This window comes from Setaria italica, chromosome IX, assembly GCF_000263155.2.
Source record: "Setaria italica strain Yugu1 chromosome IX, Setaria_italica_v2.0, whole genome shotgun sequence".
NCBI lineage: Eukaryota > Viridiplantae > Streptophyta > Magnoliopsida > Poales > Poaceae > Setaria > Setaria italica.
The window spans coordinates 15714732-15727611 of NC_028458.1; the positions used below are offsets into that span (position 1 = coordinate 15714732).

General features: G+C 44.5%; 1 protein-coding gene across 1 annotated transcript; it reads left to right on the forward strand.

Annotated features, from left to right (window-relative positions):
• Positions 1-3269: 3269 nt before the first annotated feature.
• Positions 3270-12522, forward strand: LOC101772271. The gene is made up of 8 exons (XM_004982750.3): positions 3270-3572; positions 3958-4374; positions 5274-5326; positions 5472-5876; positions 6797-8480; positions 9049-9146; positions 10011-10152; positions 11648-12522. Exons 1-8 carry the CDS (start codon positions 3383-3385, stop codon positions 12238-12240), a joined length of 3582 nt encoding a protein of 1193 aa, XP_004982807.1. The 5' UTR covers positions 3270-3382; the 3' UTR covers positions 12241-12522.
• Positions 12523-12880: the final 358 nt, after the last annotated feature.

Genomic DNA, 12880 nt, shown 5'->3' on the forward strand with positions numbered 1-12880 from the left:
ATTATTTCTTACTTGTGCTCTTTGTAACTATTATTCAGAGTTAGATTTGGTATCTTGTACCTGTGCTATTTCGGATCGACCTACAGATTTATTTCACACTAACATGTCTACTGAAATCTCGATTTATTTCTATTTTGAGTCTTGGACGGGGAATCAGCGTGCATTAACATGTTTAGTTTTCAAATTCCCGCCATTTTTGAAATGTTGTTCAAATAAGCAGTAGCGCTCCAGCTCTCGTTGGCCGGCTGCAGGAGCTGTTCTTTGGCTGCGACGTTTGTTGGCTGGCCAGCACAACCGAGCGCCCCCGATCATCTCAGGGTGAATATTTGTCGTAGATGCGGAACCACTACGTCCGGAAAAAATGAGCGGACCGACTCGTCCCCGATCCACGCCGTGCTTCTTCGTCATTCTTCATCGCAGTCACAGGCAAGATGTGGGCATGGCATCGCTCGAACCCATCCGTTTGTTGGAGCTCAGTCGGCACAGGCAACAACTAGCTCCGGTGAGTGGAGGAGAAGGGAGAAGCAAAAATCTCGTAGCAGGCGTGGAAGAAGATAAGGACGCAGCGGCACCGGGCATGGGGAAAAGATATCGATGGAGGATTTGTTTTCTTTTTTGCAAAGGGATTCGGAGTCTGCCAACGGTGACCCGCATGTTAGCACCTGCAGTTTCATCCCACTTCATTACTCAAACCAAATACAAACTGTGACAACATATCCTTCTAACTAAACACGAGAATTGGACGAGCCATCCTAAAAATAGGGATTGATTGATCCCATCCCACGTTCTCTCCATATCAAAATACATCATCCTGGCGACCATCTTGGTGGGAATCTACAATATTCTTTTTCCTCGTGTTCATGTACGAGAGAGATGGAAAGAAAGTGAGAGTATGTTGGAGGAAACGAGGATATGATCGGAAGAAAGGAAAAAAACTGCAAAATAGTTAAATATGTATTGGAACGTCGTAAAACTACTCGGATGATGACTTGCGTGAAGATTCAAAATCCTTAAGTTAATTATTCAATCAATCCAAGGATCGGGGCTGATAAGCTACACTCAACAATTGATTTTTTTTCAAGTTGAAAGAAGAAAATAAATTGATCCTTAGTCTGATTCTACGATTCAACCTAAGGCTCGGGGGCTACTCCATATGGAGGGCGACTTTCGCCGCCCTCATATTATAGAATCAAGACGATCAAGGCTTTGAGCACACCATAGCCTCATGGCAGTTTTGAGAAACTTTAAAGATTCAGCCAAATAAAGTACTCGAAGAGTACCAAAACTACTCGGTGAGAATCTTAAGAGTACTCGAAGACTGCTGCATTCGACTATGAAGTGCTCAGGGGCTTGTTGGGGATAGATCCCCAGTACCCGCAAAAAAGGAAGAAGACGGACTCCTACTAGGATTCCATCGTAATCCTACTAGGACTCATACCATTTAGTCATACTATGACTCCTGCTTGTAATCGATTAGTAATCCTGCCTTCTGAAGTATATAAAGGAGGGCAGGGGTACCTAGATCGGCAGCTCAACCACCATCAGTAGCCAACAATTAGGCTACTCAACACCCAAGCGTAGGGCGCAATGTACAACTCCCTAAACAGGACGTAGGGTATTACTCTACTTTGGCAGCCCGAACCTGTATAAATCCGTATCTTGTGTCCTCGCTTTTACCTTCGAGTTCTAGGTCCGGCAATTTCCCACCAACCAATCTACTACTCCGAGTACTCCCATGGTAGGTTGCTGGGTATAAAACATCGACACCTCCTCCTCCCGTGGCAGGGGTGGGGCGCATGCGACGGCGGCCTCGGTGAGAAGATTAGGCGCGGGGCGGGATGGGACGGCGACGCGGTGGTGATGAGGTGGAGGACGGAGCACGGCGACAACAGCAACGACGCAGCCTCGTGGCCCCATCCATCAATTTTCACGACGGCTCCGAAGTTGGGGCTCACCTGAACCTAGGCCATCCTACATTCGAGACGGTGACGGCGGACCACCGTACCATGACCTCCGGCGTCCGGTGACCTGAAACGTCATGGGAAAGGCCTCCGCGGCTTCGGCATGGACTGCCGGACTACTGCAATCGAGCGCGAATCCTCACGAATGAGTCGATGGTCAGCGCCTCTCAAAAACCATCGGGAAAGATCGAAATCAAGAACAATGCCCGGAACCTTTGGGACTGTCAGCAATCCGATGGTATAAAAGCATGACAATTAACAAGTCAGAATAGCGCAAAGATTGATTACAAGTCATATTCCTAATTTACTAGTGAAAGACATTTTATCATCTAGAGATGAGATCTAATGCTATAGCGGCCTCACCTTGTCATTCAATCTTTCAGTTTCTCTATATTCAGTTTCGAACTTCCACGATAAAGGCCCAGAGCGCCTTGCAGCATTCACTCATGGTGGGCCTGTCGTTCCTAACGGGCACCATGCATAGGAACGCAAGCTCCAGCAGCATCTCGAGCGCGTGCTCCGTGGCGGGCATGCGGGCGAGGTGCAGGCCGAGCACATCGGCAGAGGCTCCGGCGATGAACCTGGCCATGGCCTAGCGCGCAGTGAGGTGCTCCTTCATCTCTCGCTTGGCTTCAATGGGGCGACGCGCGGAGGCGAGCTCGATGAGAAGGACGCCGAGAGTGGAAAAATTAGAAACGAACCGGTATGTTGTGTAACAAGTGGCAAATGTGGGTAAATAACCTCCAACTCCACGAGGAAGTCTGAAACTTATGTTTTTGAAGCACCTTTGAGGTATTTCAGAAAAAATGTGGATATGATCTCTAACTCCATATTTTTTTGGAGTTGAAGTTTGTGGAGGTAGACGTGTTTGACAGATAATTTTATGAAAATGATAAAGTGAAGCTATTTTTCCTTGAATGAATCGCTGCCAAACGCCCGTAACTCACGAGCCTTTCGCCACTTTGGTGAGGCCTTGTTTACTTCCCAATTTGGGAGTGGTAAAATTGGCATTTTGCCATAAATGCGCAACTGTAGCGTTTCGTTTGTATTTGTGAATTATTGTCCAAACATTGACTAATTAGGCTCAAAAGATTCGTCTCGCAAAGTACAATAAAACTGTGCAATTAGTTTTTGATTTCGTATACATTTAGTACTCCATACATGTACTGCAAGTTTGATGTGATGGAGAATCTTCTTTTTACATAGTGTCAAAGTTGGGAGTTGGGGATAAAGTAAACAAGGGCTGAATGGTGCAGGACGCACGGGCCCGAGGCATGACCTGAAGTCCTGAACCTGGCAAAAATCTGCAAAAACCGACCGGTCCCCCCGCGCGGCCGAGCTCGAGTCGCGCGAGGTTGTGCGCTCTGCCGCTCTGGTGTTGCCACTAAAACCCGGCCATCGCCGCGGGGACGGCGGCCGCCATGCTCCCCCTCCTGGCCACGGCATGGCCGTGCGCTATCCTCTTCCTCCTTGCCAGCGCACTACAGGCGCCGGCGGCTGCGAGCCCCGGTGCCGCTGCCGGCCGTCCGGAATGGCAGGTCCTAACCAGGGCCAACTTCTCCTCCCAGATCCGGCTCCACCCCCACGTCCTCCTCCTCGCCACGATGCCCTGTGAGCCCTACTGCCCGTGCCTGCCTCTGATCTCTGATGAGTTGCCTAGTCGCTTTAGTGGTTCAACTGAGACAAACTTCCTGTCTCCCGGTGAATTTGGATAGCAGAACTCATCTATTTTAAGATTATTACTGAACTCTACGGGAAATGACAAAGCAAAACGCGAATTTTACTGTGCCCCAGATGCTTTATGCAGTCAGTTTGGTTCCCTTTGCATTGGAGCTGCGTAATTAAGCTCAGTGTTCACATGGTTGCGAAATTAAAATTTGCCAAAATGTAGTGTCTTCTTGCATTTGCGGTATAATGTGCTCTGATGCTCTTTATAGACTATGTGGGGATGGCATGCCATAGCCTAACCAATATTGTTACTGATCTTGATCTGTAGGGTATGGTGAGTCCAGAGCATTGATGGCTGACATAGAACATTTGGTTGGTTCCGACGAGGAGCTCGGTCGCCTCAAGCTGATGGTTGTATACAGGAATTCTGAGAAGTTGCTGACAGATGCTATTGGTGCCACTGAAGGAATAAAGGCTGTATACTACCAAGGTTCCAGGCAATTCAAATATCAAGGGAAGCTTCGTGCACGAGATATACTGTCTTCAGTGCGCTATATCATGTCATTTAAGCACGAGGAGGCCCCTTTTGAGGTTTTGCATACAAAAGAAGATGTGGAGACTTTCATCGAATCAACAGATAAAGCTGTAATCCTTTATGAATCTTGTGGATGGTTCACTAGATTGGCTCATGGTGGAAGCAACCAAAGTTATGAGGCGGCTTCATCAAATAACCACACAGAAAATGGTTTGTGAACTCTCCAACTTCCCTACATGTTTTATTCAGCTTTTAAAGCATATGTTTTTGTTTCTTTTGTGGGAGGGAGGGAGAGAAAAACCTTAATATTGGGCTTGATAGCTGTGAGCCTACAGGCTACAGCAGTATGGATAAATTTGTATGTAAAACACATTGTGTACAAAAAGTGTTATTTTTAGGGTGCAATATATGGCATAAATCCCCGTGTGAACCGGGCATCTTTAACAACCCACAGCCATTCAACTCCCATGCATAGATGCATTACCAACACCCATGCAATGCCAAGTTGGTAGTATCCAGCGAGGCAGTGCGTCAACACTCCTAATCTCCAATTCGCCATCCCCTTCTTTGTTCTCGCAGAGTTGTAGTTGCAAGCACAAGTTGCCGAATGCCTACGCGGCCACACGGACATGACTAATGAATCTCCTAGTTCTGCCCTTCTTAATTCTTCCCCAACCAGAGTAGGCTGCTTGCCTTGCTATCTTTGCCTCTCTCATTGCCGCATTCATTGGCAGCTATGCTATCACGCCTTAAGCCAGGTGCCGCTGTCCACAACCACAACTCCTCAAGGCACCAGTGTGACTCCACAGCGAAAACTCCTTTCAGTCTAAATCCACTGTGTTTCCTTGCCGAGGTGCCAATAATATGACACCATGCTGAGCTGACAAGGCATGGTCGATGCCTCGGTGTCCTGATGAGAGCTTCTTTTGAAACATGATCTGCCAGGATTCTATTCCATCAGGTTTACTCTTTCAATTTGATTTTCTATAGTCATTGTCCGTTTTATGCACCACTCGCTCCCTGATTTCTCTTACGTAAATCTATTGAATAAATGATAGTGCCTTTCATCTTCTGATGTCTGGATTCTATATATTTTTGATGTGCTACAGTTGACATTTCTGGGAAGACACTATCCAGAGAATCAGATGGGCCGCTAGAGCTTGTAAGTGTACTGAAGAAGGTTCCATTTGTATCTGATTAATTACCTGCTGCTATGTTTCTTTGAGAAGAACTATCTGAACTATGAAGATTCAGCAAATATCTGAAGAAAGATCTCTGAAAATATACTTATTTGAGATGACAAACAGGTTATAGAGGATGAAGAACTAACCTTTGGAGGTGAGGGTCAGCTTACTGGTTCTTCTTGGAAAGGTGGGTTTACCTTGGCAAATGAAAGTCTCTCTGGGCAAATTGGAAACACAGACGATGGAAATAGAAAATGTACAATACAGAAGTTCCGTCAGTTTGAAAGCTTCTATGCAAAGCTTACTGCTATAGCAAGAGAGTATTTTCTTCCTCCAGAAATAGCTAGATTTGGTCTTATAACCGAAAGATCATTGTTGCCATCACTGGATGTTTCTAATGAAGGCAACCCAGAGACGTGGTTCGTCATCATTCACTATCTGGGATGCACAGCTTGTTCTGTTATTGTGAAAGATGGGGATGACCTGGGAAGTCTAGTGCAGTCCCACCATAATCTGGGCATTAAGGAGGTAGGTGAATAACGATTTTATGCACTTCTGAAATAGAATCAAATATGCATTAAATGCTATTCAATGTTAGTTAATTGCTCAGCTCATTGCTTCTCTCTTCCTTTTGCAAAGTCAATGGAGCAGGTAGAGCTCCTTGGCCGGCTGTATGGCCTGTATGGCCACTGCCTGCCGTATAAGGCAGCAGTGCCATGAGTAGAGGTCAGTAAGCCCTGTCATGTACATAGTACTAGTAGTTGGTAGATACACTCATAGCTTTGTGTACTCTACTTTGACTTTGTGCACTATAAAGAGTGGATGAGCAGCTGCAGCTCAGGCAGTTCAACAGCAACAGAGAGTTGTGTGTGTGCTGTGCTCTTTCTCACCTTTCTTCTACCTCCAGCCCGAGTGTGTGTGTGTGTGTTAGGGAGTAAGCTCAGGGAGCTTACCTTGGCCATTGCCAACATTCAACAGTATGGGCAGTTATTTCTTTTCAATTTTAATGTGTCTGTGAACTATAAATATGCTAGTAGAATAGATATTGGAGGAATAAAAAGCAGTGCCAATGGTCTTCTTGTTATACTTCTTACAATTCCTTTGTTTATCCACTGTTTGATACTTGTTATTTGAACTTTCTTCAAAATGTTTGCAAATATATGCTTCTTTCTTGAAAGACTTTCCTAAACTGTGGCCTCTAGGTGAGAGAATGCATGGATTATGCTTTATACTTACTATATACGTTACTGAGTATTGATTTGTTGATCTTGTTAACTTAACATCTTGTTTCATTGGGAAAACAGTTTTCTTGGATGAATTATTTGTAGTTATGTCGTCTTTTTTTGTGGAGAATGCTATCTTATTTTGGTTTTGATGTGGCCTATAGTATACTTTCAATTCTTACATGCACCAGGCCATGACTTTGAGTTTCCATGTTATATGCATAGGTTGGTGCTGATGAAAGTAGTGCCGAGGCTATCTTCCCTTCAAACAGACCCTCGGTAATTCTATTCATTGATAGATTATCCCACTCTTCAAAAGTCAGGGATGAAAGCAAATTCATCAACAAGTTACTAAGACAGTATGTCCAAACTAACTATCCATTTCATGTCAGTACTGGAGTTCTAAGTAGTGGTACCTCCAAAACACGCTCAAAAACAGTCACTTCTTTGAGGAATGCAGGTATTTCAGGTGCCCATTCTGAAACAGGAAGGCTGAGTGCTTGGGCCTCTAAGCTTATGGCACTTGGTGACAAAATGTCAGTTATGGTGGTTAATGATGGAGATAATATTTTGTACAGAAGTTCTAGCCATGGTAGTGGTGGTAATCCTTTATATGACGTTTTGACTAAGTTGCTACACAAAACAAGACCAGGGCATAGGTCAAAGAAAACAAGGATAAGTTTAGTTACAAAAGACGTTGGCCTAAATATGCTGTCAGATGATTCTAAAATCCAGGCAGTCGAGTCTCTATCAGTCGAAGGGAGTGAATACAAAAGGACTGACAATTCAGTTGCCACTGCAGATAATTCTAATGATGATATTACTGAAGTTTCTGTGGATGAAAACACTGCAGAAGAAACTGAATATATTGATGATGGGCAAGCACCAAGTATACTTGAGAAAACTCCGGCAACTTACCCTAATGAACATGATAATGATCTTGAACCTGATGCTTTAGAAGTGGAAGACCAAAGCAAAAGTGAAGCTTCAGATATGAGCCCTGATCTTCAGGAAGACATCTCCTATAATGCGTATAGTAGTAGTAAAGTTGGAGGTACATTGCATAAACGCATAGTGGAGAAAACGGTTACAGTAACTTTGGAACCTGATGAGAGAAACATGCACGCTGACCAAGAGGAATCGGTATCATCAAACGAGCAAGATGATGGGTCTTCAGTACTGGGTAAAGAATTCAGAAAAAATGAAGATGCCATTTATGAAGAGAACGCATTCAATCTACATCAAGGCTCAGAAGAAAGTGATACAAGATGTCCGCATCATGCAACATGTAGATCTTCCCGCAGTCCTGTAAGAGATAACACAGACATTACTGAGCAGGTAACTACAGGTATATCCGAGGACCGTTTTGCTGGTTCTTTCTACTTCTCTGATGGTAGTTACAGGCTCCTGAAAACTTTAACTGGTGGATCAAGAATTCCATCCTTGGTAATTATTGATCCAGTTCAGCAAAAACATTACGTCTTTCCTGAGGAAATCAAGTATAGCTATGCGTCTTTACAGAATTATCTTGACAGTTTTATGAATGGAAGTCTTCCTTCATATTACCATGTTACCTCATCAGCTAAAAGTTCAAAGGAGCTTCCAAGACCACCTTTTGTTAATCATGATTTCCATGAGGCAAATTCGATCCCTCAGTTGACAACAAATAGTTTTTGTCCGTTGGTCTTCGGATCCGCAGACTGCAATTCAAAAAGTGAATTATCATTTTCAAACACTGAAAATCTTTCATTGGGTTGGAACAAGGATGTAATGGTTCTTTTCAGCAACTCTTGGTGTGGGTTTTGCCAGCGAGCAGAGCTGGTGGTTCGTGAGTTACACCGATCATTTAAGAGCTTTTCCAGTTATTCAGATTCTGTATTTGCAAATGTTCAAGATGTGCACACTGAAGGTAATACCTGAATTACTTATACTGTTAGCTGAGAGCTCGCATTATTATCTTTATCTTCAGAAATGTGATAACAGTTTGTTCTCTTTAGTTGAGATTTGAGGGTCATGCTGTAAATTGAATTAGAACTAATTTGCATCTAGTGCAAGTCATGCTAAGTTGCTTACCTCCCATCTTTAATGGTGAACGTCATAAATGTAGCCTTGTTATAGACTTCTAGATGTCACGACTGACACCAATGGCTCACAAGTCAAATGCCAGAAATCACTGGAAATTCACTTTCAAAGTTTTCAATGACAGAAGTGTGGAGCCATGTTACCATTAATTGTGAAAATGACAATGTAAAGAAAAAGGGTAGCAAATCATGTGTAAGTTGCAATATTACTGCAGTGCCATCGAAGCATATACATGCCACATCATTGCATCGTAAAGTCACTAAGTCAGCAGAACCCGTTTATTGCAGTATCTTCCTTTTGAGTTTAGAACATTGGTTACTCATATTCCCTATGTTCCCTGCATATCAAATGATAATTATTGATTGTGTATTAAAGAATCATCCTTTTGGTTGCAGAGAAAAACAAAAAATATGCCATGAAGGGCTTTCCAGTGATTTACATGATAGACTGCACATCAAATGAATGCCACCATTTACTAAAATCTGCAGGCATGGTAATACTTATTTTTAATCATATATTCCCATCTCTTGAAGTTTGCTCCCTCCTGTAACAGCACAAATTCTATGGATATAATCAATTAGGAACTTTCTATGTTTGGTTGTCATTCTTTAACATGAAATAGGTTGGATCAGGGGCTAGTGGCTTAGAGGATTAGGGGAACATTGTGTTTGGGAAACTCATAATCTTTGTTGATAAGCCAAGGTGCATGGGATGTAAGTGGGTGTGGGATATGAAGGGGTGTCTTCTAATAACTTGTGTCAAAAGGTACTCGTATGAGCAACACTCAAGCACGGCAGTCTTTTTTGGGGGTTATCTGGATATAGATATAACTTCAGAGGACTTCGTCATTTGACCATTGAACAACTATGATATCTAGAGTTTGCTAGTGGTCGAACGCTAACTGGTTCAAGCTTGGTAGGGCCCTCTATGGCCCCAACCAGCCTTGACCCACACAGTTCAGTTTGTTTAACACTATTTATATGGTTCTAACGTAATGTTGTAGTGTGTTCCTTCCCAGGAAGTTCAAAGTATTGAATTCAAAGCTGTGCCTGCACAAGTTTTTAAACTCAAATCAATTCAGACCCTGTTTGGAACATGTGAATGTTATAGGGAACATACCATTTTCCTTCAGGAATTGGGAAATCCCCCCATTATTATGGGGTGGTATCCAGCAATCAGTTTTCTGAAATGCATAGATTTTTTAAAAGGCCTTTTGATGCTGCCCAAGTATCAAGAATGTATGTTCTTGAGCTTCCTTAGTTAACAACAACTACTACAGCACCTCCTTAGTTAACTGAATATTTTAGTACTGATGCACTTACTAATGCTACTGTATTGCTCCTTCATCTACGCACAGGAAGAGCTTTATCCTACACTGTTGCTTTTCCCTGCGGAAAACAAAAGTGCAATAGCATACGAAGGGGGAATGTCAGTGGCTCATTTAATCGAATTTTTGGAGTCTCATGTGAGCAATTCTCACCATCTATTGGATTATAAAGGTTGGTGGCAAAACATCTTGTAATTGCATCTGTTTCTACTTAAAATATTTAGATGTGCTATAATTCTGTAATATATGTTAGCTTACACTTAACAACATTATTGTTTCTTAAAGTTGTGTTAATCTTTTTATAACACATGGAAGTCTACCTTGTCCATGTGCTGGTCACCTGTCTGGTATGCTAATTTAGTTTACCACTCTTATCTGGAGTTCTGGACAGCCAGATGCTTGGCCCTGTTTGTTTGAGCTTTGGCTTCCCTGAAAGCTGGCTTTTAGCTTTTGCTCCTGGAAGTGTGGCTTTCTGAAAATTGGCTTCTCCAAAAGCTGAGGTCGTTTGGCAACATAGCTTTTTGGATGGTGAGGTGGATGGTCCGTCCGGTGTGGTCCACCTGTCATCCTTATCTTCAACCTTCTCTCGCTGCGCCCGAGCTCTTCCCCTGCTCATCCGCTGCCAATGGTCGCGCTCGTGCTCCCCCACGGCCATGCTCCTGCCCCCCGCCCCTCCCCGTGCTCCTCCACGCCGGCGTGGAGCCGTGTCCTGGAGCTCGCCCCGCCCCACAAGGCCATGCTCCTGCCCCCACCTTCTCCATGCGCTCCTCCATGTCGGCGGGGACCCGCTGCCTGGAGCTCACGCCACCCCACACGTTCCCCGCCCCTGCGCTCCTCCGCGTCGGCTGGGAGGCGTGACCTGGATGCCCCGCCCCCACGGCACTCTCCCCCGCCCCCACGGCGCACTCCTCCGTGTCGACCTAGAGCTGCAGCCTGAAGATCCCCCACCCCGTCCCCTCCCCTGTGCCGGCCTAGAGCTTGCCTTGCCCCGGAGTCCGAGGAGGGGCGCCGTGCGGCAGCAGCAGTGCGTGCGCCGGCAAGGTCAAGGAGGAGCGCCGCATGCCGCCGGCGGATCTATGGAGGGGGGCATCGGCGGCGGTTGGGCTGGTTGGGGCCGGTGATGGGAGACAGGCGACGGAGGCTGGGGAAAGAAAGAAAAATAACGATTTGATAACTTAAGTGGTGGCAGGTGGGTAATTTTGAGGAAGTTGGCGTAGGAAGCTGTGGCAAGCTCACATTTCATTGCTTCCGGGCTTCCCGTGTATTTGTAGCTTTGGGGGCCTTTTTGCTTTCCAAAAGCTAGTCCAAGAAGCTAGCTGTTTGTTTGGGCTTCCAGCTTTTGAGGTCAAGAAGCTGGCAGGAAGCCTAAACAGACAGGGCCTTATTCTAGAAGTCCCCCAAACCTAAGGTGCCATTATACTAATGAGGATTTGTTTGAAGAGCTGTGTCCCTAGAGGCTTGTCATTGCCTCATCAGTCACCATTTGCTTTATTTTCCAAAACATTGGTATTGTTTTCCTGGTACTTTTAAATCAAAAAAGTTTCACAAACGTCACATGCATTCCTACACCTGAACGAAGATAATGAACCATATAAATTTTTTGCATACTGGTCAATTTTAGAGCGGTTCATACATGCTCTAAAGCCTATTTTCTCCTTGGTACTCAGGATTTATGTGGAAGAAGAGAATGGCTACAAAGCAAGATGCACCACAGGCAATTCCATTTCACATCAGCGATAAAGGCAGCGGCGATGTTGGTTCTGACTTACCAAATCATTCAAATGTTGTTACAGGATCCATCCTCACTGCCACCGAGAAGCTTGGGACCGCAGTTCCATTTGATAACGCTAAAGTGCTCATTGTATCTTCTGATTCTCATGGAGGCTTCCATGGCTTGATCATCAACAAACGATTAAGCTGGGGTGTCTTCAAGAATCTGGACAGCTCGATGGATTCTATCAAGCACGCCCCGCTTTTCTACGGCGGCCCTGTTGTGGTGCAGGGTTATCACCTTGTTAGCTTGTCAAGAGTAGCCTGGGAGGGGTACATGCAAGTCATACCAGGCGTCTATTATGGGAACATAATTGCCACAAGCCGGGTAGTCACACGGATCAAGTCAGGCGAGCAATCTGTTGATGACCTGTGGTTCTTCTTAGGCTACTCGGGGTGGGGATACAACCAACTTTTTGATGAACTATCCGAAGGAGCATGGCTTGTCAGCGGGAAGCCGATTGAGCATTTGGACTGGCCGGAGAGCTGAAAAGGTTATCTGGGCGACCTCTATTGTTGCTCCAACAAAAAATTTCAGTCCGTCTTGCACATACCTCCCCACACTGCAACATAGCATTGTACTTCACCTTTTTGGATCAGAGACATCGCGCCCTGTGTTTTCAGATCATGTTCACACTGTACTACGGTGTCACAAATTTGTTAGACATAGTACGTCGAATCTTTGATAATGAAGGCTGCCTGCTATTGTTCCATGTGAATTTATCTTCAAAAATTTTAGTGGAAGTTATTTGAAGGAAACTTTTCTTTTCAATTTTATGAGATTTTTTGGGAAACATTATAAATGCAGCCGCTCATATACATGCGCGTGCTCTCGGTCATATAAGTACACCATCCTATGAGCTTCTACAAAAGATTGATCAACATATGTTGAGATTGACGAGATCGCACTAGTTATCAACGGGTAGGTCGCCTACCATATGGCATCGTTAAATCCTGAATTGCAACTCGAGTAGATAGTTGGCTTATGAGATTCTTTTTTTCTGGATTGGTACGTAACAAGGAGGTACATCACTTGGACAGTTCGTTTATGAGAATTTTTTTTTGAATTAGTACGTAACAAGGGATACGTCCCCTACAGCCCTACCATATAACGTCGTTAAATCCTGGAA